Below are 20,256 nucleotides of genomic sequence, written 5' to 3'. Positions count from 1 at the left end.
CCCCCCCCCCCCCCCCCCCCCCCCCCCCCCCCCCCCCCCCCCCCCCCCCCCCCCCCCCCCCCCCCCCCCAGGCATTCCCACGTCATTTGTCTAGCAGGGGCAGGAGAAAAGCACCAGTCCTAAAAGCTTGACATGACTAACAGAATTATAGAACTGGAGTCAAGTAGTAATCCAGTACGTCGTAAGCCAAGTCGAAATACTTGGAAACGCCCGCGGCATCCTGGAAAGACGCCGTCCATACCCCATCATCCAAATAATCCAGATACTCCCGCAAGAGGTCGATATCGCTGTCTTCCGAAATCAACTTCTCCAGCACCAATCTGTCCGCGCATCGCTGCAGCAAGTCTCCATCTATGTGCTTCATCGACTTGGGCATCTCCTTCACCTCTGCGTCGTAGTCCTCATCGTCCAGCTGTGATACCTCGTAGCTGTAAGGGAAAAGTAACTGACTCCTCGAGGCGAGATTCTGCACAAATCGCAGAAAACGCCATGCATGCATGTTGAGCAGGCTGAAATGCATCACCGAACCATCCAACGACATGCCTACCACCTCAGCTCCGTCCAACGTGCTGGGTATGCTTCCATATCGGGGCACATGCTCTGTTGCCACCCATTCAGGCCGAACATGACCGCGCCCGAGTTTTCTGACGCTAGCGGGGAGTGAACCCTCGGCGACGAGTTCCAGTTCTCTATCCCGCTGTTGCCAGGGAGTCCAAACAGCTGCGAAATCGCGGTTCATACCGCAGAGCAGTGTTATTGGCCATGCTGTCGATCCATCTGCGGAATCTCCAACATCGAAAAAGTGGTTTGACTTCCGTGTCGTCTCGTCCATATGAATGAGCTCCATCTCATCGCTTTTATGATCCGACTTGTGGTCTACAATCACGAGAGAGTCGCTCAGGGTGAGCGCACACACCTTGCCGTTCACTATCCGCAGTGAAAGCGCCGGCGAGTTCAGCTCGTAGGTTTTTTTCCGAACCAGCTTCTTCTCGGCCGTGTCGAGGACTTCCCAATAGAGCGTTTTGCCGGCGCAGTAAACAAGTCCCTGATCGTCTCCGACCACAGAGCATATTGGTGCCGTGTCTTTCGTCTTATACCTAGTGACAAAGCGGATTCTCCTTCGTTTCTTTCCCTCGGAATCTCGGTAGTCATCTTTCGTCGGGGAAACCAGCACAAGCCGTCCTCCTCTTGTGGTAATGATCAGGTAATGAAAAGTCATGCTGGCCTGGGTATACAGCCATTCGAATACCCCAAGGATTCTATCACCATGACCTCCCATTCCGTTGATAAACGTCGTCGGGTTGCCAGTGTTCCTGTCGATGGGATGGGATATATCTTCTCCTGTTTCATGATCCATGAACATGATATTCGGCTGGTCTCCGATTTGCAGCGCGACGACCAGACATTGCAGCGTCTGCGAATACAGTACCTTGACAGGGGTCCCTGTGTGCAGCGGCAGCCGCCTGGGGACTGATCCTTCTTGAAGATGTATCTCCGTGAACGAGATATGTTCCCCAGAAAGAAGAACAAGTGGCATACGGTTCGCGATGCTTCGTTCGATAGGTATGTAGGTGGCCGAGATCACAGGCACTGATGCCGTAGCCGGATCCTTCAAGTCAGTTACCCAGACGCGATGTTTGGTCGCAAAATGCCCAGGTCGCTTGGCCTCGAAATCTCGCAAAAGAAGCAATGCGTCGTTGCAACAGGCCATGACAGCTCCGAGAAGATACGGTGCGTCCACAGGGAAGACTTCAGCTGCAACGGTACCAAGTCTTTCTCTCCTTATGATTCGATCATAGGGGCCAGCACCATTAAGCTGCATCGTTATCAGATGACCGCTTCGGGTTCCGAGAACAACACTGGTCTTTTGGGCTGTCTCATGCACAACCACAATGCTGTTGATGAGTTCTACTGTCGGTGTGATATCCATTGCGTCTCCTTGATGGGCAGTCAGTCCCTCATCGTCTGTTCCGATCTCTGTCAGCACTTTTCGTCTCCGGCTGCAAGAAGACCGACGTACCAGTGTCCAGGCCGATCAACATGGGCGCCTTCTCCAGTCCGTCGGCAGGATATATTGCCAGATAGGAACTATTCTCTCGCCATAAGCCGGCAAGTATGCATTCCGACCCGCCTATGCAGCACAGTGAAAGACACGTGACTTCACCGTCCACTGCATATGTATCCGTAAGGGCTAAGTCGGAGTTGTCGGCGCGGAAGGTATGGATTTGAAAATGGGACTCGGAAAACACGGATACGCAAACACAGTTGCCCCTCACAGCCGCATGCTCAACTACACCATCGATGCCTTGGAACTCGGCATACGCAAATGATGTTGCACTGCGAACCATATCAGAGTTGTTGATCATTCAATGTACATCTTTTAATGCCACAACGATAGCGCGATCGAGGCTTACCTTTGATTGGGGCTTGCAATAGTTATACATCGCTCGGAAACTTGGGTGATAGTCCCGTCACGACTCTGGTCTGCTGCAAGTGTTCTGGACATCGTGTCCAGTTGTACTGCGGTGGGCTCGGCCATTTCCGCCTGGGAAAGATCGGCTGATACCAGCAAGATATCAGATGTCCCAGGACTAGTTAGGAGCATTTGGTAGGGCCAGGTGGTATCAGCAGCCTGGAAAATCCACGCCCTCTTCGTAGGGTGCGTCTCAAAGTACGAAATGATGTTGGCGGGAAGTCCGTAGCGTAACTCGGTGATGCTGCCTTGAGGGTCGTTCCCGGACGCGCACATTATTTTGTGTGGGCTTAATAAATGATCCGGCGTCCGTTCCTTCCAAGATGTAGCCGGCTTGCTTTTGTGTGCGCTCGTGGGATTCCAGGACGAGAATGGATCTGTGGTTGTGAAATCAATAGCACACGCCCAGTTGGGGATCGGACCCAATTGAACTATACTTTGTCGAGGTTTGAGCTATTTGTTATTCGTTAGTTCTCGACTTCTTCCGTTGACGCAGGCAGTCGAGGAAGATACCTGAAAAACCAAACCCGGACCCGAATCTCCTGCAACTATGGCGAAGTCGGAGTATGCGTCGTACATCGTGGTGAAGGCGCTGGATATGTTGCAATCGCAGTCCCCAACGTTCATGGAAACACCAAGAACATCCGTTGAATTGAATTCAAAGAACACAATCACGCCGTCCTCCCGAGCAAGATAGATGTGATCATTCGTATCATAGTAGCCCCTTCTTCGCACGGGCCTATCCCAGGCTGTCCAAAGCGGCGGGCCTGTCCCGTGGTGAAATCGAGTTGTAGGGTGGTCTTTGGGATCAAAAGGGCAGTGGTTCTCAATGTCGATAGGTCCTTGCAGAGGATCCTTGCAGATGCCGAAGGCGTTCTCAGACACCACCAGGAAGGAACTCCTCACTGTCAGTGGGATCACCAATAACGGCATGCAATGCTCGGGTCGTATGCGATAACCGCGCTTTTCCTCGGCGAACACTTCGCCTAGGTTGTCCCCGCGCTCCCACTCGTAAATAACCATCTTTGATTTGTCGCCCTTGGCAAGAATGATGAGGAGAATAACGTGATGCTGGTCTTCTGGTCGAGGATAGAGGAATTCCATCTTGAGAATCATTCCCTGGACTGCTCGGTGGTGATGGGTCTTGACTGGACTGATGTCGTTCTGACGCATGTATTGGCTACTCATGGCCTCCATGGATTCGAGCTCGTACACGGCAAACTTATTCTGAGCGTCGGCAACGGCAACGTATCGAGATCTTGGATCTACCGCGACATGAAAACCCAAGTGATGGCCCATTCTCTTTGAGGGATTGTGGAAGGGGGACGCGACGAATTGGAGTCTGCCGTGAACGTCTCTCCTGATGAACAGAAAGACGAAAGTGCCAGTTTCGAGGACGAGGAGTAATAGATGCGGCGGCAAAACTCCGTGAGAGCCGCCAGGGCCAGTAGCAGAGGTGAAATCGGCCATTTGCGTGTCCTCATCCTCGTCTTCGCTCTTGATGTGTTCGACACCAGCATCATCGGCAGTGGCACGAAAGCGCTCGTATTTGTTTCCGATCACACAAGCATTGCGGATGCGGCAGCCGAAGTCGTTCTTTCGGAGAACCTCTTGAAGCTGGCCATCCTTTCGCAGCTCACTGATGCTCACATAACGATCCTGGGAAGATTAGCGATGAAAGATTACGGGAACGACACGGGGCCCGGCTCAGACCGGCCTGGAATAAAGCCCAGGGTGTACCGCGAAGTAGGCATAGCATGGAAGTAAGGTACTTACACCCACGAAGGCGACATCATTGTGATGGGCCGATCTCAAGAGAGCAGGCAGTACCCATCGAGCAATAGGACTCTCGATGACGGTTCTGGTCAGAATGCCACAGTCTGGCGCGGTAGGGAGTGGCGGGGCAGCGGGCGTGGCAGCGACAGTAGAGCCCTTCAGAACGGTGTTGAGGTCGACGGTTGTTGTGACCCAAGCCCCATCACGGAGTATATTTGTCTGAAATGCCATTTCGACAGATCATATTATAAACATGGCTGTCAAAGGGTTTCCAGGGAGCGATGAGACAAAGAGGCCGCAGTGTGGCGGGCAGCAAGAAGCCAGAGGCGAACTGTGGGATCAAGAGGATGAGTCGAGCTTGGTGCTGGTACTCAGCTGGAAGGCCATGCGCGTGTGGAAGCGTCTCTGATCTTAGGCAAAGCGAGAAACGCCGGCCGTATGAGGGGAAGACGACAGAAGCCCTGGCCACGGCGAGGGCGCCTTTGGTGTAGATGTAGGGCAGGGTAGCTCAGCAAGGCAATGTTGCAGTCAAGCCGAAGGTTGAGACAGCGGAGAGGTTACCTCAGTTTACCTTAAGAGTCTACCTACCTACCTAAGGTAGGTAAGGTAGGTAGCTTGGTGGGGCTCCACGTTTCTCAGAGCAGGGCAGTTACCTTAGGTTGGGTACTTTGACAGTTCCATTTGGGTATCCGTACGCAACGGCAACGGCCACTGCTGCAGCACACTACCTTCCATTGAGGCTCACCTCAGCATCAACAGTTGCTTCCTACCAATCAATCACAGTCTAAGGTGGAAAACATTCTTACTCGCGCTTCGAAAAGCCAATCTGAGGGAGGTGTGTACGAAAACCTAAGGTACTGGAAGGGGAGAATGATGCAACATTACTTTGTTACTGAGGTAGCAGCACCTCATGGTCGGCATGCTCGAAATCACCCCTCACACATAACGCATCCTGGTGGACCTCAGCAAGCCTGGACGGAATCTTTTGGGTCGCCTGTCTTGGCTCAAGGAGCCAAACTGCTCTTTCGATCTACATTCTACAAACTCCAGGTACGTGTGTTTGGTTCTGTTTGCGGAACTGCCCGGCGACCTCAAATGCCCAACTCTGAATCAGCAGGGTCCCGGCGCTGGAGGAAAGCCACAATTGTTCAAACCTGACAATGTCACCGATGCCCAGCCGGCGATGTTTTCTTTTGCCTGTCAACCAAGGGTCCCCGGTGCCAATTTTAGACGACGACGACGACAACTGTTTATCTTGTGTCTCACGCATGTTGACTGAAAAGAAAGAAACCCTCTTTGGTTTGGCCTGGGAATGCAAAGCACCCGGCCTTTACTACTGCAACAGGCGGGCTGCAGCGGACCTACGTCGGAGTGAGCCCTGTACGATCTGGCCGGGAGAGGGAGATACAGCAGAACTTCACATGGTCCAAGTCTCCCGCTCCGTGGCCAGCAACTTTGCCAAATTCGCATAACCTCACCGGCCATCATCAGGGCACAGGCCTGCTCAACAAATATTGCCAACGGCAACGATTGTCTTCGGCAGACGCCACCCTTGGCCCTGCCTATGAAGTCATGTGATCCTTCCATTTGAGCCGGTATGGAAGCTCTGCTTGCCTGAGGTAAACGAAACCTGCTTTGAGAGAATCGGGACGTTGTGTCTCGAGAGCCCTGCTTCGCGAATGATCACGGCTCAATTGTCGTCGCAGTGCCAAGCTTCTTGGTACGGGCGTAAGCAGATTCTTGATAACTTGACTGAATTGGGCGCCAACTATGGGCTATCCCTGCCTGCCTTCCTGCCTTCCGTGGGAAAGACGATCGAAGTATCACTCGGGGCACCCTTTCCCGGTCTAAAGACAAGCTGAAGATTGCGCCCTCGGTGTGGATGCATGATGCCAAACATCTCAAGCCAGATCTATCGTTTATGATCTGTCACATCTGAAGCAAGAATGCTGGCACCTAGTTGTCAATTCCCGAGGACATGATTGTCATGCTCGATTGTATGGATGTCGCCGCCGTTTTAGGTCGCACCTGAGCAAGGCAGGCAGTAACGGTTCGATGACGGACGTTGGGCACCGCAGTCGATACTATCTTAGCTGATGCTCTTCTGAAGGTAGGTATTTCTGCTGAAACACAAGCATCCGTCGGCTGGTGGTCAGTTCCTGCCTTCACTAGACACCTGAAGGGCACCTTCATAATATGGGGAGCTCAGGTTGTGCGAAAAGCTCGAATGCGATTAGGTACGCTTGTGGTCTTGAAGGCTACCTTATTAGCGCTAACCGGTAGGTCTGCCAACCACGCATCCGCAGGCTTACCTAAGAGTGACCGACTGGTGGCTTGTGCGTCCCGTCCCGCAGGGACTGAGCGACACTAAGTGTAAGGTACGGTGTAGCCCGCACAACAGCGATCCGCAGTGGAGGTTGCTCCGACATTGTTGCAGCTTTCACTGGCTTCAGCTTCTCTGCTCCAGAGCTGTGACTACCTTACTGCTCTGGTCGCGACTCGCCGGCCGAGTGCCTACCTGGAATTGCCAGATCTCGACCTCGAAGGTACTTACCTAGTCGACCTCCCAAAGTCTCCTGGTTTTGCTTTCCCTTCCGCGTCTGAACGGCGGCGGCGGCCTGGTGGCATCCAAACAAAACTGACTGGACCGTCAAGCCTGCCGCTATGCGATGCACGATAGGGATGCCCTAAGCTGAGCATCGTATATCGACCGCCACACGCCAAACATCGTCACGCAACACTCCTCACTGCCGCAGAGAAGCATGGCGGCTACCCCGACAGGCAGTGGGCAGGCCAGAGCTTCCGGCCATTCCGACTCCGCGCTAGACGGCACCGAGTGCTCCAGGCGCAAGAGGGACGATGTTCTCGAAGCTTGCAAATGGCGGAACATCGAGGGTCTCAAGGAGCTTGCTAGCACCAAAGGCGGCTTCCTCACCGACGATTTGCGCCGGAAGGCTTGTGAGTGTCCAACCGCTCCAATGATTACGTTCCTTCGTCCTGCACGTCAGAACAGACTAATAAGACATCTTGGTTTGCAGGGCCCATACTCCTAGGACTCGCAGACAGCGAAGACTTCAAAGGTGCGATCGCAACAGGCATAGATGAGAAGAACAACTGGAAAGAACTGCCGCGGCATAGAGACGAAGATCAAGTCCAGCTTGATGTCAATCGGGCCTTCATTTACTATCCCCAACGTGAGATCGATCTCCTTCGTGCGTACCATTATCCTGCGATCGATTTGACTAACCCGGACTTGAAGACCAGTCTGATTCCGAACTTGAGAAGAACAAAAGCGAACTCTCTGACCTCATCACCGAGGTCCTCCGACGATACCCATACCTATGCTACTTCCAGGGCTACCACGATATATGTCAGGTTTTCCTGCTCGTTCTTGAGCCACCATGGCGCGCCCGCCTTGTCTCGCGCCTCTCTGTCCTACGCATTCGAGACTTCATGCTCACCAACCTTGAACCGACCGTCGCCCAGCTACGGCTAATCCCCGATATCCTCAATGCCGCAGATCCGAAGCTGAAGCGGCACCTCTCTGGCACCGAGCCTTTCTATGCCCTGGCGGGCACCCTGACGATGTACGCCCACGATATTCAGACTTTCGGAGACATTGCCCGCTTGTTCGACATTCTCCTCACGCGTGAACCGGTCTTCAGTGTCTACATGTTCGCCCAAATCGTCTTGAACCGGCGAGACGAGCTCTTTGACAATGACGAGGACGACCCGTCCATGCTGCACCTCATCCTCTCCAAAGTCCCGCAGAAGATGGACCTTGAAGCCCTGATCACCAAAACCACTGCGCTGTACGACAGACATCCTCCCGAGACTTTGCCCGCATGGCGCAGAATATCCAAGGCGAGCTCCCTGAAGACGGCGCGCTCGGTTGAGGCCTGCGCAGCGCAGACAATGCACGAGGGGCATTCTTACTTCCAAAAACAGCTGGCCGAGCTCAAGGCTTTGGAACGTCGGCAAAATATCATGAAGGCGCTGTGGGTGTACAGAAAGGGGGCTGCCGCAGTCGGGTTGGCGGTCGTCGTTGGCCTCATGGCTGTGTACCTGCGCCGGAGTCCCGCTTCCGTAACTGCATTGTTCTATAAATGGACAAATGGCACAATTTGGTCGTACAATTTCTAGAGAGAATTGGCGCGACGTGAGCGTATACTTTCTAGGTAAGGTAGATCCAAGACAGAGCTGGGCGGATTCTGGGCCCCCAGCAGGGAAAAAAGTGTTTCTTCATGTAAATTTAGATCCCCTGGTAGTAAAGTATCTACCGCACACATGATATCCTATTTAACAAGAGCACCCGACGCCACGCATAGCACCAAATATCTTTTTCTGCGATTCTAAGCACCCTCCTGGAATGCTGTTTTGAGCTCCTCGAAATGTTCCTGCTGTTCCGTCGCAAGCTTCCCACTTACGTCGCTGATGATGGTAGAGATCAACGAGTAGTTGTTGTACAGGAAACGCTCTCGCTTGCGCTTGTCGCCAAAGGATTGGCTATAGCGCGTAAGGAAAGCTTCAGCCTCCGAGCGCAGTCGCCGCAAGCTGGTGACCACTGGCTCGTCGTCTCCAGCTTCGACGCTGAGTGCCAGGACGCCCTGCAGGATCTGCCCAAATCTCTGAGTCACAAGATGGGGTGCGGCAGACAGTTTATTCTGATCCGCAGCCCTGGGTTTCGCGGGTAGGGCGTTGGTGAGCAGTCGTACCGACTCGCAATGATGGTCCATGACGACCTGCAATCTTGGCCACAAGAGCATGGTCGTCATGTTGATGTAGCCGTCGACGGCGGGAATTTTACGCCTCTGCAGCTCGAATGCCAAGTGCTGATTAAGCCGAATGCACAACAAGAGGCCAAGCGCATCGTAACTCTCACTGACCAGCGTCCTGGTCAGCGTTTGGCCCAGGGCAAACGTCGGTTCAAAGATGTAGTTGAATTGTCGTGATACTGCGGCCAATGAAAGGGGGGGCGAGAAGTACGCGGCCAAAAAAGTGTACTCTGCGGTGGCGTTATCAATCAGAGCCAAGTTGAAGTTTCGAAAAGGAACTTCGATGTAGTGGGTGGTCTGATCTTCCTCGGCCAAGTAGGAGGAAATGGCGGATTGGTTACTCGTCTTGAGGAGGTCAACACGACGTCCCAGGTTAAAGGCGTCGTGCGGCGGCCCAGCGGGCTTAGTCGCTGAGAGAACCGTGGCTCTCCTTGATATTTCTTCATGACCAAGAACGTCGTTCCTGTCCAGAATGTGCAGTTTGAGCTTTTCAAGAGCCTTCTGGTAGCGAGCGAACTGGTTGGCGTAGTACCACCTCATGGTGTTCATATAAGCCTGACTGATTTCCTCGGCAAGCTTGGAATGGTGTTTGTGAAGGAAGGCAAATAGCTCCTTGAACTTCAGGAAGTTCTGTTGTTGAATGATTTGGGCGTTGATATGTGGAGACCGCAGCGCCTTGATCTGGGCTACAACGAAGTCACGTATCCGCTCAATGGCCTTCATCGTCAGCTTTTCCAACAGGGGACCGAGATCCGCCCAGGCTTTACTCTTCTGCTGGCTCGCCGTATTCTTCTTGTACGCGATAGCTCGTTTGTCTACCTCCGCCAGCATCTTGACCCACGTCTCGTCGATGTGGCCTTCGGATATCTTGGACACCACGAGGGGAGAAACGCTCAATTCCTCCACGACCGGCCCGAACGCCTTTTCTACCGCTTTTCGATTCTCGAGTCGAACATTGAGGGCTGTCGAGCGGGACTGTAGGGTTTCTATATCTGCGGAGACTGCTGCGAGATCATTGCGGAAGCTCGTCAAGTTGGTCTCGACTGAACTGAGGACACCGTCGCATGCCGCGATGGATCTGTGCAAGTCTTCGACCTGAGCTCTACTGGTTTCGTCTACATGGAGAGAGTCAGTTGAATGCGCACCTTCCAGTGTCACGGAGGAGGCGCCCTACATTCTTCCGCGGTCTGTCGACGATAGCTGTCCGTGTCGTCCGTAACCGCGCTGTCGGAACTTGCTAGCTCTCGCAAGCTCAATCCCTCGAAGTCGAAGCCCAATTCAAGGTCGTTTTCGCTTATTGCTTCGTCTATCCCCTCCTCAGTGGCATCCTGCGGCGACGCGGTATCCAATATCTGGGCAAGTAACTCGGCCGAGTCAGGTCCTTCGTAGGAGATCGTGGACTGCTTTAGGCCGGAGCCATTGACCCTGCGAGATGCTGAGAAAGAAGTCGAGGAGTCGTTAGAGACGAGTGAAAGGGCGGATCCTCTCGGAGTTATGCCAGGGCGCTGAGAGGTGACATAAGGACTGTTGGAAGGTCGTCGCGGCAGCGGGGAGTAGGGACGGCTTCCGGGTTGCGAAGAGGACGGTGATGGATTCGATGGCGCTGCGAGCCGATCAAGCCACATGATGGGCTTGTATTGAGGAGAGGCTACAGAGCAGTCTGTTCGATGAGATCGGCCACCATATCATTGGGAGGTTTCAACCGACGGGCGTTGGTTGGCGGGCGAAAGCTGTCGTATACAGGATGCGTTGACTGTGACATCTATTAGGAGCAGGACGAGGCTGGATGGCCTCTTTGAAGCAAACGTGTTGTGATTGGATGGCAGAGACGATTGCTCTCCAGCCACAGAAGGAACGTATCCAGGTCCAGTCCGTACGGAATACTGGGTAAGGTACCTACCTACCATAGTACCTACCTTACCTGTACCTACCTAGGTACCTAGGTACCTTAGCTGTTCCTTAGGTTAGGTAGACCCACACCCGACTTCGAGTGTGGCATGGCAGGGGTTTGGGACCACCTATGATTGTTCTTCGGGATGCCCAGGCGTCGGGCTGGGAAGTGCGGGGCAGCGTTTCGAAATGGAAGGCCGACGGCAAGCAAGCGCGGGGCAAAATTCGGACAGGCGCGAAAACAGATCATTCACTGTTGTTGCGTTGGAACACTGCGACCTAGAGATGCACACATGCTGTGTAAAATTCGCGAAGTCTCTCAGGTAACCGACATTGGGACATAGAGGAGTACGTCGAGTCATCTGCCTGTACCGTGCCTTTCGGTTCCAACCAGAGGCTTTTGGTTTGATCTGGTTTGGGCTCACTTTGGACGCTGTTGAAGTATATAGCGCCTGATGTTTCCAAAGATTGGTTTCCTTTTCAACAGAGAAACCAAGGTGTGCCATTGTCGAAAGAAGCTGTTGGGCAGCGCTCTAGGTATCTCAGCAGCATCATCATCATCACGTTGATGGGCTTCCCTCGGCGGGAATGGGCGCGTACCGTACAAATATATTCCGTTCGCAGGGCGTTCCTGAGAAGGTAAGGTTAGGTAGGTGGGTAGGAAGATCTAAGGTACCTGATGGAGGCAAGGAAGGGAAATTACCTACAGTGTAGGTAAGGTAGGTACCTAGGGAAGTACCTTGGGTGGCAAGGTAGTGCACGGAGGCGACGTTAGCGCCAAAAAGACTGAGATGCCATCCGTGTGAAGAGCCGGTCCTTCGTTTTGGCCAGTCAGCGTGAGTACTGGCCTAACAACTGTCTATTTGATGAGACACTCAAGTTGATAATACTCCCAGGCAGGCAGTCCAACAGCATGTCCTGTACCTAGGTAGGTAGTATTATGGCTTGAGAAAGGCACCTCAGAGGTTGGGGGAAGACACTTTCGTGAGGTCCATTTCTGCGGGACTACCACAGACAGGTCGTAGAGGTCCAAGGGTCGCTCGAAGGCTAATGTGCGGTTCAGTGGTCAAGGTGCCGCAGGCTTTTGCAGAGGGGCACAGAAGCAGATTGAATCTGACCTAAAAAATTCAGTGTAGGCCGCCCACACTCCACCCTAGGTAGGTTTTTCATTGGCAATGGAAGTGTCCCACACAGCACAGCACCGCACCTGCCAAACGGGACGTCGACCACCAGAGAGGGGCACGAATCTGGACCTAACAGAAAGAGAGAAAAAAAACCAATAATAAAACCAGGAAAAAAAATTATCTACTCCCGCCTCGCTTTCCCTCTTTTTCCCCTCCGTCCCCCCCTCAGCCCGCTTCTTCCTTACACGTACATCTCTCTTTCTCCCCCTCAAAAAATAAAAGCAGTCGTCTTTGCTGAGTATCGCCCTTGATCCGTCGACAACTCCGTTTCCGATTTTTAGACATCTTCTTTAAGTCAATCCTTCAAAATGGCCGACGACTCTCAGGTAAGCACCCGCGCAACCTCTTCTTGTTTCCTTCTCGAGGTCGCATGCCCTGCGCTGCGCTGCGCTGCTTGGGCGAAAAACCACCAAACACCACCCCGCAATAGGTGAGCCCCGCGGCTGCATCGACGCACCACGGCTCAGCGCAGCACACGCATACAGGAATCCAACCTTCTCGGCAACCCGCCACGGATAACCGACGATTCCATCTCCTCTCGATCGCACTTCATGTCGTCCATCTTGACCCTCTGCAGCTTGCTAATCTTTGCATCGTGTAGCATGAGCACACCTTCGAGTCCGCCGACGCCGGCGCGTCCACCACCTTCCCCATGCAGTGCTCTGCACTGAGGAAGAACGGCCACGTCGTCATCAAGGGCCGCCCTTGCAAGATTATCGACATGTCTACCTCCAAGACTGGCAAGCACGGTCACGCCAAGGTTCACTTGGTCGCCACCGACATTTTCACCGGCAAGAAGCTTGAGGATCTCTCCCCCTCTACCCACAACATGGACGTCCCCCACGTCAGGCGCAAAGAGTACCAGCTCGTAAGTGATAACTTCATGATTGATGAACGGCGTCCTTTTCTGACCGTTGTCTCTGTAGCTTGACATCTCCGACGATGGCTTCCTCAGCCTCATGGGAGATGAGGGTATCAAGGACGATGTTCGCGTTCCTGAGGGCGAGATTGGTGAGAAGATCAACAAGCTCTTCAAGGTTGATGAGAAGGACACCCGTAAGAAAATCCGCCTGGCGAACAATAGGTGACGAGGCCGTGCTAACTAAATCTCTCCAGTCGTGACCATCCAGACTGCCATGGGTGAGGAGGCCGCTATTGAGGCCAAGGAGGTTTTGGGCCAGCAGTAAACGTAGCAAATCTCTACCGTTTCAGCAGAAAATGACCAGGGCAAGTGCTCACACCGTGCGGCCTTGTTGGCAGACTGGGGACACGACTACGCATATTTCTTGGCGCGTCGAATATCAGCGAGCTTCCCCTCGATCGTTGCGTAGAGGACTATCTGGACAGGAATCGATACTGGTTACGCGGACTCGACGACAACTACAAGAAATGTCGCAGGTCTTATTTTTCCTTTGTTCTTGTCTGTTTCACAGACTCTTACGACGATCAGACTAGCAATGGGATAGGTTGAAAAAAAAAATTGGCAGAGCTTCGCGGTGGCAACAGATGTGTCCGATAGGAAAGCGGCACATTTCCCCACCTCCTCGTCCCCTTTTCGCCCAAAACGATAGTGACCGGTACTGCGACTTTCTGCACATGTGTGATGTGGCTCGCTCACGGCGGTGAAGAGTCGGTTCCATGCGGGTTGTCAATCTCTTCGGCGTAGAGCTGTGTGTTGAACCGGAGGCAAGTCAACTAAAATCGGGTCCACAGTGTCTGGAACTTCCAAGTCGTGTTACGAGTAACTACTCCGACCAACGTCTGTGCAGATGGATAAACGCGTCAGAGGACGATCCTCTCGTGAGGTATGAATAGTGAATAGGTGGAAGCAGACCGGCTGCGTGCGAAAAATTTTGGCTTTGGGCAGCTGCCTACCTAGGTGCCTAGAGTCTGGGTTCGGAAAAGTTAAGGTTAACAACGTGTAGAGCACTGTCCACCATCCATCCCACTGACATCTTCGACGAAAGAACCTTTCCATATCGTCACTTCAACTTGCAACTACCTTACTTATCAACGTTGGCAAGATGGCCCCCGACAGGGACCTTCACAAGTTTCCGAAAGGTGAACGATGTGAGTTCTGCGGCTCAAGAAAATGGTACTTGGAAAACGGACTCAGATACTGCGCGAAGGAGGGCCATCAACTTCAGGTTCATCCACACTTCTGCTTTGTCATATTTGAAGCTCACCGTGATCGTAGGGCTACGTTGAGTTCGATCTTGGCGACGAAGATTTTGGTCAGAAGGGAAAGATTTCTCGCCAAGAGAAGCAGGTTAAAGAGCGCGTTAGACGAGTGCTCACCGGCCAGTCAGCAAGAGACCTCTATCTCGAATGCCTCCAGCTCATCCTGAGGGAACAACTTTTGTGGCTGATTACAGCCAAAGACCATAAGGCAGAGCTGGAAACCGTGGTCCGCGATTTGTGGGATCTCAGAACGCGAGGCGCCGCGACTGCCATCGAAAACGATTCCGCCTCGGAGGCTGAGATGTCACTCTTCAGCTCGCAGATCGACCTCTCCCAGGATGACCAACTCGTCAACCGGTTTAAGAGATCGCAGAACTGGACACCTGAGAACGGTAGTGAGTGGCCGTCTCCGCGGTTGGTGGACACACTTGCACTGTGTTTTCTTGGTTGCGTGCTTCTCAGGATACCGACTCGGATTGGAGATCTTGCTAGATGGGCAGGGACGGGAAGCATTCCCTACAGACAAGCTGTGAGCGGACCGACAGATGGGCTCTGGCATTTGCTGACTATGTTTAGTATCGACAACTTCCTCAGGAGATGCGTGACAGATTGCCAGCATACTATTCGACACCGTTAAAGGCGGCACATGTGGCTGAGTTTGATCATGGCGAACTCCACGCAGCGGTTATGAGCCTTGCCCTCTCCTATCACGTCAACTATGGCATGGTGTGCCCTCCCCTCAACGATGTTCTTATGACTTTGCAATACGTCCGAGAATTGGGACTGCCCAGTAAGCTACTTCAGCATCCTGAACGTGGTATGGCACTGACCGCCAAAAGTTGAGACGATGTCAATCGCTCGGAGAATCCCGCTCATCGTCAATCTTTCCTACGAGTTCCCCCTCGACAAGTCCCGGCTCCGACTTATACACCAGCCTGAGATCCTGCTCATCGCCGTTCTTGTTCTGACAACTATCCATTGCTTTCCGTTTGAGAATTCTTCACAGCCGCCAGAAGATGAGAACTACTTCTCGGTACCGAACTTCAGCTGGGAGAAGTGGCAGCTTGTTATGGCGCCAGCTCTCGCGCCCGAGCCGGCCCCCGCCGCAGATTACCTGAACGTTACAGCCACACAAATCACATCAATGGGGCCGCGAGAGCTGGATGAATACTTCGCACAGCTGTCACTGCTTACTGACGCACAACGTAAGTCGCCCGAGAACCTCTATATCAAGACTCAACGACTGATCAGAGCTTAGCCCAGGACACAATGCTAGCTAGGTACTTCCCTGTGGATGAACCTCTACCAAGGCGGCCAGCATCTGAGGCTCCCGATAATGAGACGGACAGGATGTTGCGCAATGTCCAGGTCGAAGCTGCATCGTTTAATGAAGCCAAGAATGAAACAGTACAGCGAGATGGCAAGCCCGGCGTGAGGAAGCACTACTCGTACAAGTCAGAGGAAGACTTGCCCCCGGCGGGTCGGGACTTCTTCCAGCTCGCAGCGCGGCTTTCGGGGCTGTCAGCTCCGATGTTGCTACGAGCAGTCAATATGCTAGAACAACACATCATGCTTTGGCAAAGGGATCAAAGAAAGGCGGCCAACGAACGCCGCGGGCGATCTGCCACGAGCATGGAAGTTGATGACGAGCCACCCGTACTCATGTCGCCCGTTGAAGCAATCGACAAGCTTGGCATTAGTTCAGGATCAATGGAGTTTTAGATACCCACATTGCTGCTGCAAGCTCACCAGCATGAATAGAGAGCATTTCGAGCTTTTGCACCTTGGATAAAGCCGTTGCATCAGTTAGTGAGGTCATCGCAATTTACAGCCGTCCTCGGGGGGGGGGGGGGTCGAACGGGTGGGGACCTGGACAGCAAAATTGCACAGGGCGACACAGGGTCAGTGCCCGCTTTAGGTAAGAGCTGCCAACCGACCATCCGTGTGACTGTTGGCGTGCCCTAATTAGGGCTTTCTGATGTGCAGTTTCCCTCCGCAGAACTTCTCAAGCGCAGGGCCCCACCGATTATTTGCCGCGATCACCACTCCGTAACAACAGCCAGTTCGCGAAAGGTCGGCAAGAGTAAGTTGACGGGCTCACCCCTCGAGACGCCGTCAGAATGCGTATCGCTCAACTAACGATGATGCTAACATTTTCCTCGCAGTGCAGATGTGAGCATTTCCCATACCCTCCGAAGAAATTCCGCCACGAATTCTATCCCGCACGCCCGCTCGCGCGACGAGGTCTCCTCCGAAGACGCCGATAGACTGACGATGGTGGCTACAGTTTCGTGAAGACCCTGACGGGCAAGACCATTACCCTTGAGGTCGAGTCCTCGGACACGATTGACAATGTCAAGTCCAAGATCCAGGACAAGGAGGGCATCCCCCCCGACCAGCAGCGCCTGATCTTCGCCGGCAAGCAGCTTGAGGACGGCCGCACCCTCTCTGACTACAACATCCAGAAGGTCAGTGAACGCGCCACCGAAATAATGCAAAGAGGGGGAACGTTTCCGCAACTGAGGAAGACGATTCGAGACATGAGGGGTCGATGAGGAAATGGAAGCTGACAACCTGAACAGGAGTCCACTCTTCACCTGGTCCTCCGCCTCCGTGGTGGTATCATCGAGCCCTCGCTCAAGGCTCTGGCCTCCAAGTTCAACTGCGACAAGATGATCTGCCGCAAGTGCTACGTAGGAAACCCCTTCGCGTGTGAGGCATACGCCGGCCGATGTTCTAACACCATCACAGGCTCGTCTCCCTCCTCGTGCGACCAACTGCCGCAAGCGCAAGTGCGGTCACACCAACCAGCTCCGCCCCAAGAAGAAGCTCAAATAGACGATTTATTACGTATGCGGCGTCATGGGTTCTGGCATTCTGGAGAGGATGGCAGGGATGAAATTTTTCCTTGATTCATCGGGCTTTGTGGTAGCATTACTTCACACCGGCAAACAGTTCCGAATAAAAAACTGAATTAGTCGCCCTACCTCAAAACATAGGAAATCCGGATAATCGTACCCTGTCTGATCGGAGGCTGAATCATCTGGCGAGAGCGCTGCCTGGGCGTCCTGAGTGCACCAAGGAGATGCCAATGGGCATGAGTTACGTACTATGATGGATGCAGGATGGCGACTGGCATATTTCACTGATGACACCACGGAAATCAGCACCGTAGTAGAATACAGAGCCTCAAACCCAGTCGCGAATAACCGATTTCATGCGCCCGCATGTTGAGTCAGGTGATGTCTTCAATCTACAATGTGAGTGATGCGGCCTGCCCTTGTCAGATGAGACGCATAAATTCGTAGTGACAATTATTCGCATTAGTGCAAATACCTATGCTGCGTGGCAGCGACATTTAGAGTGGGGCCGTTTGACAGGGAGCTCACCTCCAGGGCCAAAACGCAGACGTGGGATTACAACACCTGTCCCGAGCTTCAGCTGCGAACCCGCGAACACCTCGAACTTACGATCCACGCAAAAAGACGATCGGTGCACCCACGATTTCATCATTCGGGTCGACGAATAGGTACACAGCATAGGAAGGAAGCTTTCAACTTCACACCGTAGCCATGCCGTCAGGTTCCGGTTATGACGCCGTTGTTGACGTCGACGATGAGGTACAGTTGCATCCCTCGTGCCCTCAGTGCGAACCCATCCAACTCACCTCTGTAGGGTGATCTCGGCCACACTGATCTTCAAGACGATCTCGAATTTCACACATCAAATTTCACGGACACGGCACCAGGCGCTCGCAAGCCTCCTTCTTCCGGACTTCCTCCTCCCGCGACGGCCTCCTCCGGCTCCTCGAAACGCTTCCTATGGAGCTTGAACTTCTACGCCCAGTACTTCGATGTCGACACCTCAGCCGTTCTCTCCCGCTGCTGGGCCGCCCTGTTCCCGCGCGCAAACTTCCTCGACGTCCTCGAGGGTAACCCCGACCTCTACGGCCCCTTCTGGATCGCCACGACCGTCGTCCTGATCCTCTTCCTCGGTGGCACCATCAGCCAGTACCTCTCCAGCACCGGCACCGGGCCGTTTGCTTATGACTTTAAGCTTCTCAGCGGTGCGCACTCAGATCTTGCTATCTCGCATATGCCTGCGAAGCCAGCTAACACTCTTTACCCTTTTCAGGCGCCGCTGGTCTCGTCTACGGCTACACTCTCTTTGTCCCCGTGGGCCTCTATCTAGCCCTCCGCTACTTTGGCTCCGAGTCCGCCAACCTCCTCGAGTGCTGGGCTCTGTATGGCTACGCAAATCTGATTTGGATCCCCGTTGCCCTCATCAGTTGGTCCCCGATCAACATTCTTAACTGGGTCTTCGTCGCCGTCGGCTGCGGCATGTCCGTCGCCTTCCTGTTGCGCAACCTATACCCGGTCCTCAGCGCCACCGACCACCAGACGAGCAAGATTCTTCTTGTCGTCGTCGTCGCCTTGCACCTCGGCCTGTCTCTCGCAATTAAGATTCTCTTCTTCGCGCACGGCAGCCCCGTCGCGAGCAACCCCGCGCAGCCTCCTGCCGAGGGACAGCCTCCCAAGCCCGAATTCTTCTAATCCGACTGTGACGAGAATGGCTGCGGGCATTATTTGCGTAGAACCGTAACGAGAATGTGACAGAAAGGAAGGATACATCGTTTGTTTCTGAGAGTTTGGGAATGGGCGTTGCCGTGTCGTCCGCCGATGCGGCGACTTCATGTACCAGTATTGTGCAACGAATATCATGATCGAATGCGAGCGTCCACGCCGTGCTGTTACTGTGCCATGTATTATATGCCGCCTAGATCTTACGTGTAGCTTAAGCGTCCGCATCGCATGGCCTGTGGCCGAACTCATTACTTAGGCTCAACCTCTCCCCCGTTCTTCTTCCAATCAAGCCAGCTGCCGGGGTACTCCCCGACGTTCTTCCACCCTGCCTCCCTTGCGATCGTGGCAAAAGCCTTACTACGCACGCCGGCCTTGCAGTAAAATACAATCTCCGTGTCCTTGCTCGGACGCGGGTAGCCGTATCGGTCCTCAAAGTCCTCCTCGGCGATGAAGAAGCTCTCGGGCGCCGTCGCGACGGGGATATTGATGGCCGAGGGGATACGGCCCGTCTCCACGAGTTCGTGAGGTTCGCGCGCATCTGCCGCCAAACCCATGTCAGCAACTCGAGCCACTGATCACAGCAACGGCCCTCGGAGCCGGGGCTGGCGGAGGACCAAGAGGCAGTGGGCGGGGGCACATACCAACAATCACCACGCCCTTGGGATCCTTCGCGAGCTCCTTCATCTGCTCAAAGTTCCATAACTTGCTCCCCGTAGCAGATATTTCATGGTACTCCGAGTCGGATGAGTAGAACCTGGGCGCAACGACTGCAATGCGCCGAGCAGACGCCGCAGGTGTGGAGCTCCTCGAAACGGCGGCGGCGGCGGCGGCGGCGACAGCAAAGGAACGTCTCGAAACGGTAGGAACCGCGGCGCGGCAGCTAGCGCGAAGTGCATTCGAGCACGCTCGTCTGGGAAACGCCATCGTCCAATTGAGAATTACAGACGAAATTGTTGTTGAAGGAATGTGGTGTGAAGGTGGTCGTGAGCTCCAAACGGATGTCAATGCGTGGGTGGGGTCGATGTCGGCGAGGATACGCGCGAAAATGCCGTCAAGGGTCCACTGATGTCACCCGGGGAGTTCATTCAGCTCGGCTTTTTGGATAACCAGAAACCCCCGACCTCGCCAACTTCACGACGTGGACTACGCTTTCACCTATCATTGTTGGGGAAATCGATGTCCCACACTTGATCTAGTCTTATCAACCCAGTTCTGATTCCCGAAATCAGACTCATTTCAATACAAACCCGTCAACAGCTACTGCATCGCGTCTTCTTCTCCCAATGGATGCATAAGGACTACCGACTTCACAGCTTGAGTGACACCATGTAACTTTGGAAATTTCGATTGGCCATGGAGTCCATCTTCGTAACATCATTCAGGCCGACGCTCTA

The 20,256-nt window shown here is 53.8% G+C and overlaps 6 protein-coding genes across 6 annotated transcripts; 3 read left to right on the top strand and 3 right to left on the bottom strand.

Annotated features, from left to right (window-relative positions):
- Positions 1-145: 145 nt before the first annotated feature.
- Positions 146-4,480, bottom strand: CkaCkLH20_01517 (thermotolerance protein; the record flags this gene model as incomplete). Its single annotated transcript, XM_038884236.1, has 5 exons — positions 146-1,965; positions 2,021-2,337; positions 2,415-2,926; positions 2,987-4,132; positions 4,250-4,480. 5 exons carry the CDS (start codon positions 4,478-4,480, stop codon positions 146-148), a joined length of 4,026 nt encoding a protein of 1,341 aa, XP_038750828.1.
- Positions 4,481-7,011: 2,531 nt separating this feature from the next.
- CkaCkLH20_01516 (GTPase-activating protein gyp10) lies at positions 7,012-8,392 on the top strand (the record flags this gene model as incomplete). Its single annotated transcript, XM_038884235.1, has 3 exons — positions 7,012-7,207; positions 7,288-7,443; positions 7,509-8,392. 3 exons carry the CDS (start codon positions 7,012-7,014, stop codon positions 8,390-8,392), a joined length of 1,236 nt encoding a protein of 411 aa, XP_038750827.1.
- Positions 8,393-8,601: 209 nt separating this feature from the next.
- On the bottom strand, positions 8,602-10,649 carry CkaCkLH20_01515 (Vps52/Sac2 family protein; the record flags this gene model as incomplete). The annotated part of the gene is made up of 2 exons (XM_038884234.1): positions 8,602-10,139; positions 10,199-10,649. 2 exons carry the CDS (start codon positions 10,647-10,649, stop codon positions 8,602-8,604), a joined length of 1,989 nt encoding a protein of 662 aa, XP_038750826.1.
- A 2,101-nt stretch (positions 10,650-12,750) lies between these two features.
- Positions 12,751-17,117, top strand: CkaCkLH20_01514 (ubiquitin ribosomal fusion protein; the record flags this gene model as incomplete). Its single annotated transcript, XM_038884233.1, has 12 exons — positions 12,751-12,966; positions 13,025-13,154; positions 13,215-13,267; positions 14,296-14,674; positions 14,962-15,069; positions 15,119-15,484; positions 15,538-15,978; positions 16,279-16,362; positions 16,445-16,451; positions 16,567-16,747; positions 16,862-16,972; positions 17,031-17,117. The coding sequence occupies 12 exons, from the start codon at positions 12,751-12,753 to the stop codon at positions 17,115-17,117; spliced, it is 2,163 nt and encodes a 720-aa protein (XP_038750825.1).
- A 734-nt stretch (positions 17,118-17,851) lies between these two features.
- Positions 17,852-18,832, top strand: CkaCkLH20_01513 (yip1 domain family; the record flags this gene model as incomplete). The annotated part of the gene is made up of 3 exons (XM_038884232.1): positions 17,852-17,899; positions 17,955-18,345; positions 18,414-18,832. 3 exons carry the CDS (start codon positions 17,852-17,854, stop codon positions 18,830-18,832), a joined length of 858 nt encoding a protein of 285 aa, XP_038750824.1.
- Positions 18,833-19,110: 278 nt separating this feature from the next.
- On the bottom strand, positions 19,111-19,786 carry CkaCkLH20_01512 (rhodanese-like domain-containing protein; the record flags this gene model as incomplete). Its single annotated transcript, XM_038884231.1, has 2 exons — positions 19,111-19,400; positions 19,504-19,786. The coding sequence occupies 2 exons, from the start codon at positions 19,784-19,786 to the stop codon at positions 19,111-19,113; spliced, it is 573 nt and encodes a 190-aa protein (XP_038750823.1).
- Positions 19,787-20,256: the final 470 nt, after the last annotated feature.

This window comes from Colletotrichum karsti, assembly GCF_011947395.1.
Source record: "Colletotrichum karsti strain CkLH20 chromosome Unknown Scaffold3, whole genome shotgun sequence".
Classification (NCBI taxonomy): Eukaryota; Fungi; Ascomycota; class Sordariomycetes; order Glomerellales; family Glomerellaceae; genus Colletotrichum; species Colletotrichum karsti.
Note: the sequence above shows the minus strand (reverse complement) of the source record. Positions and strands in the feature narration are given on the sequence as shown.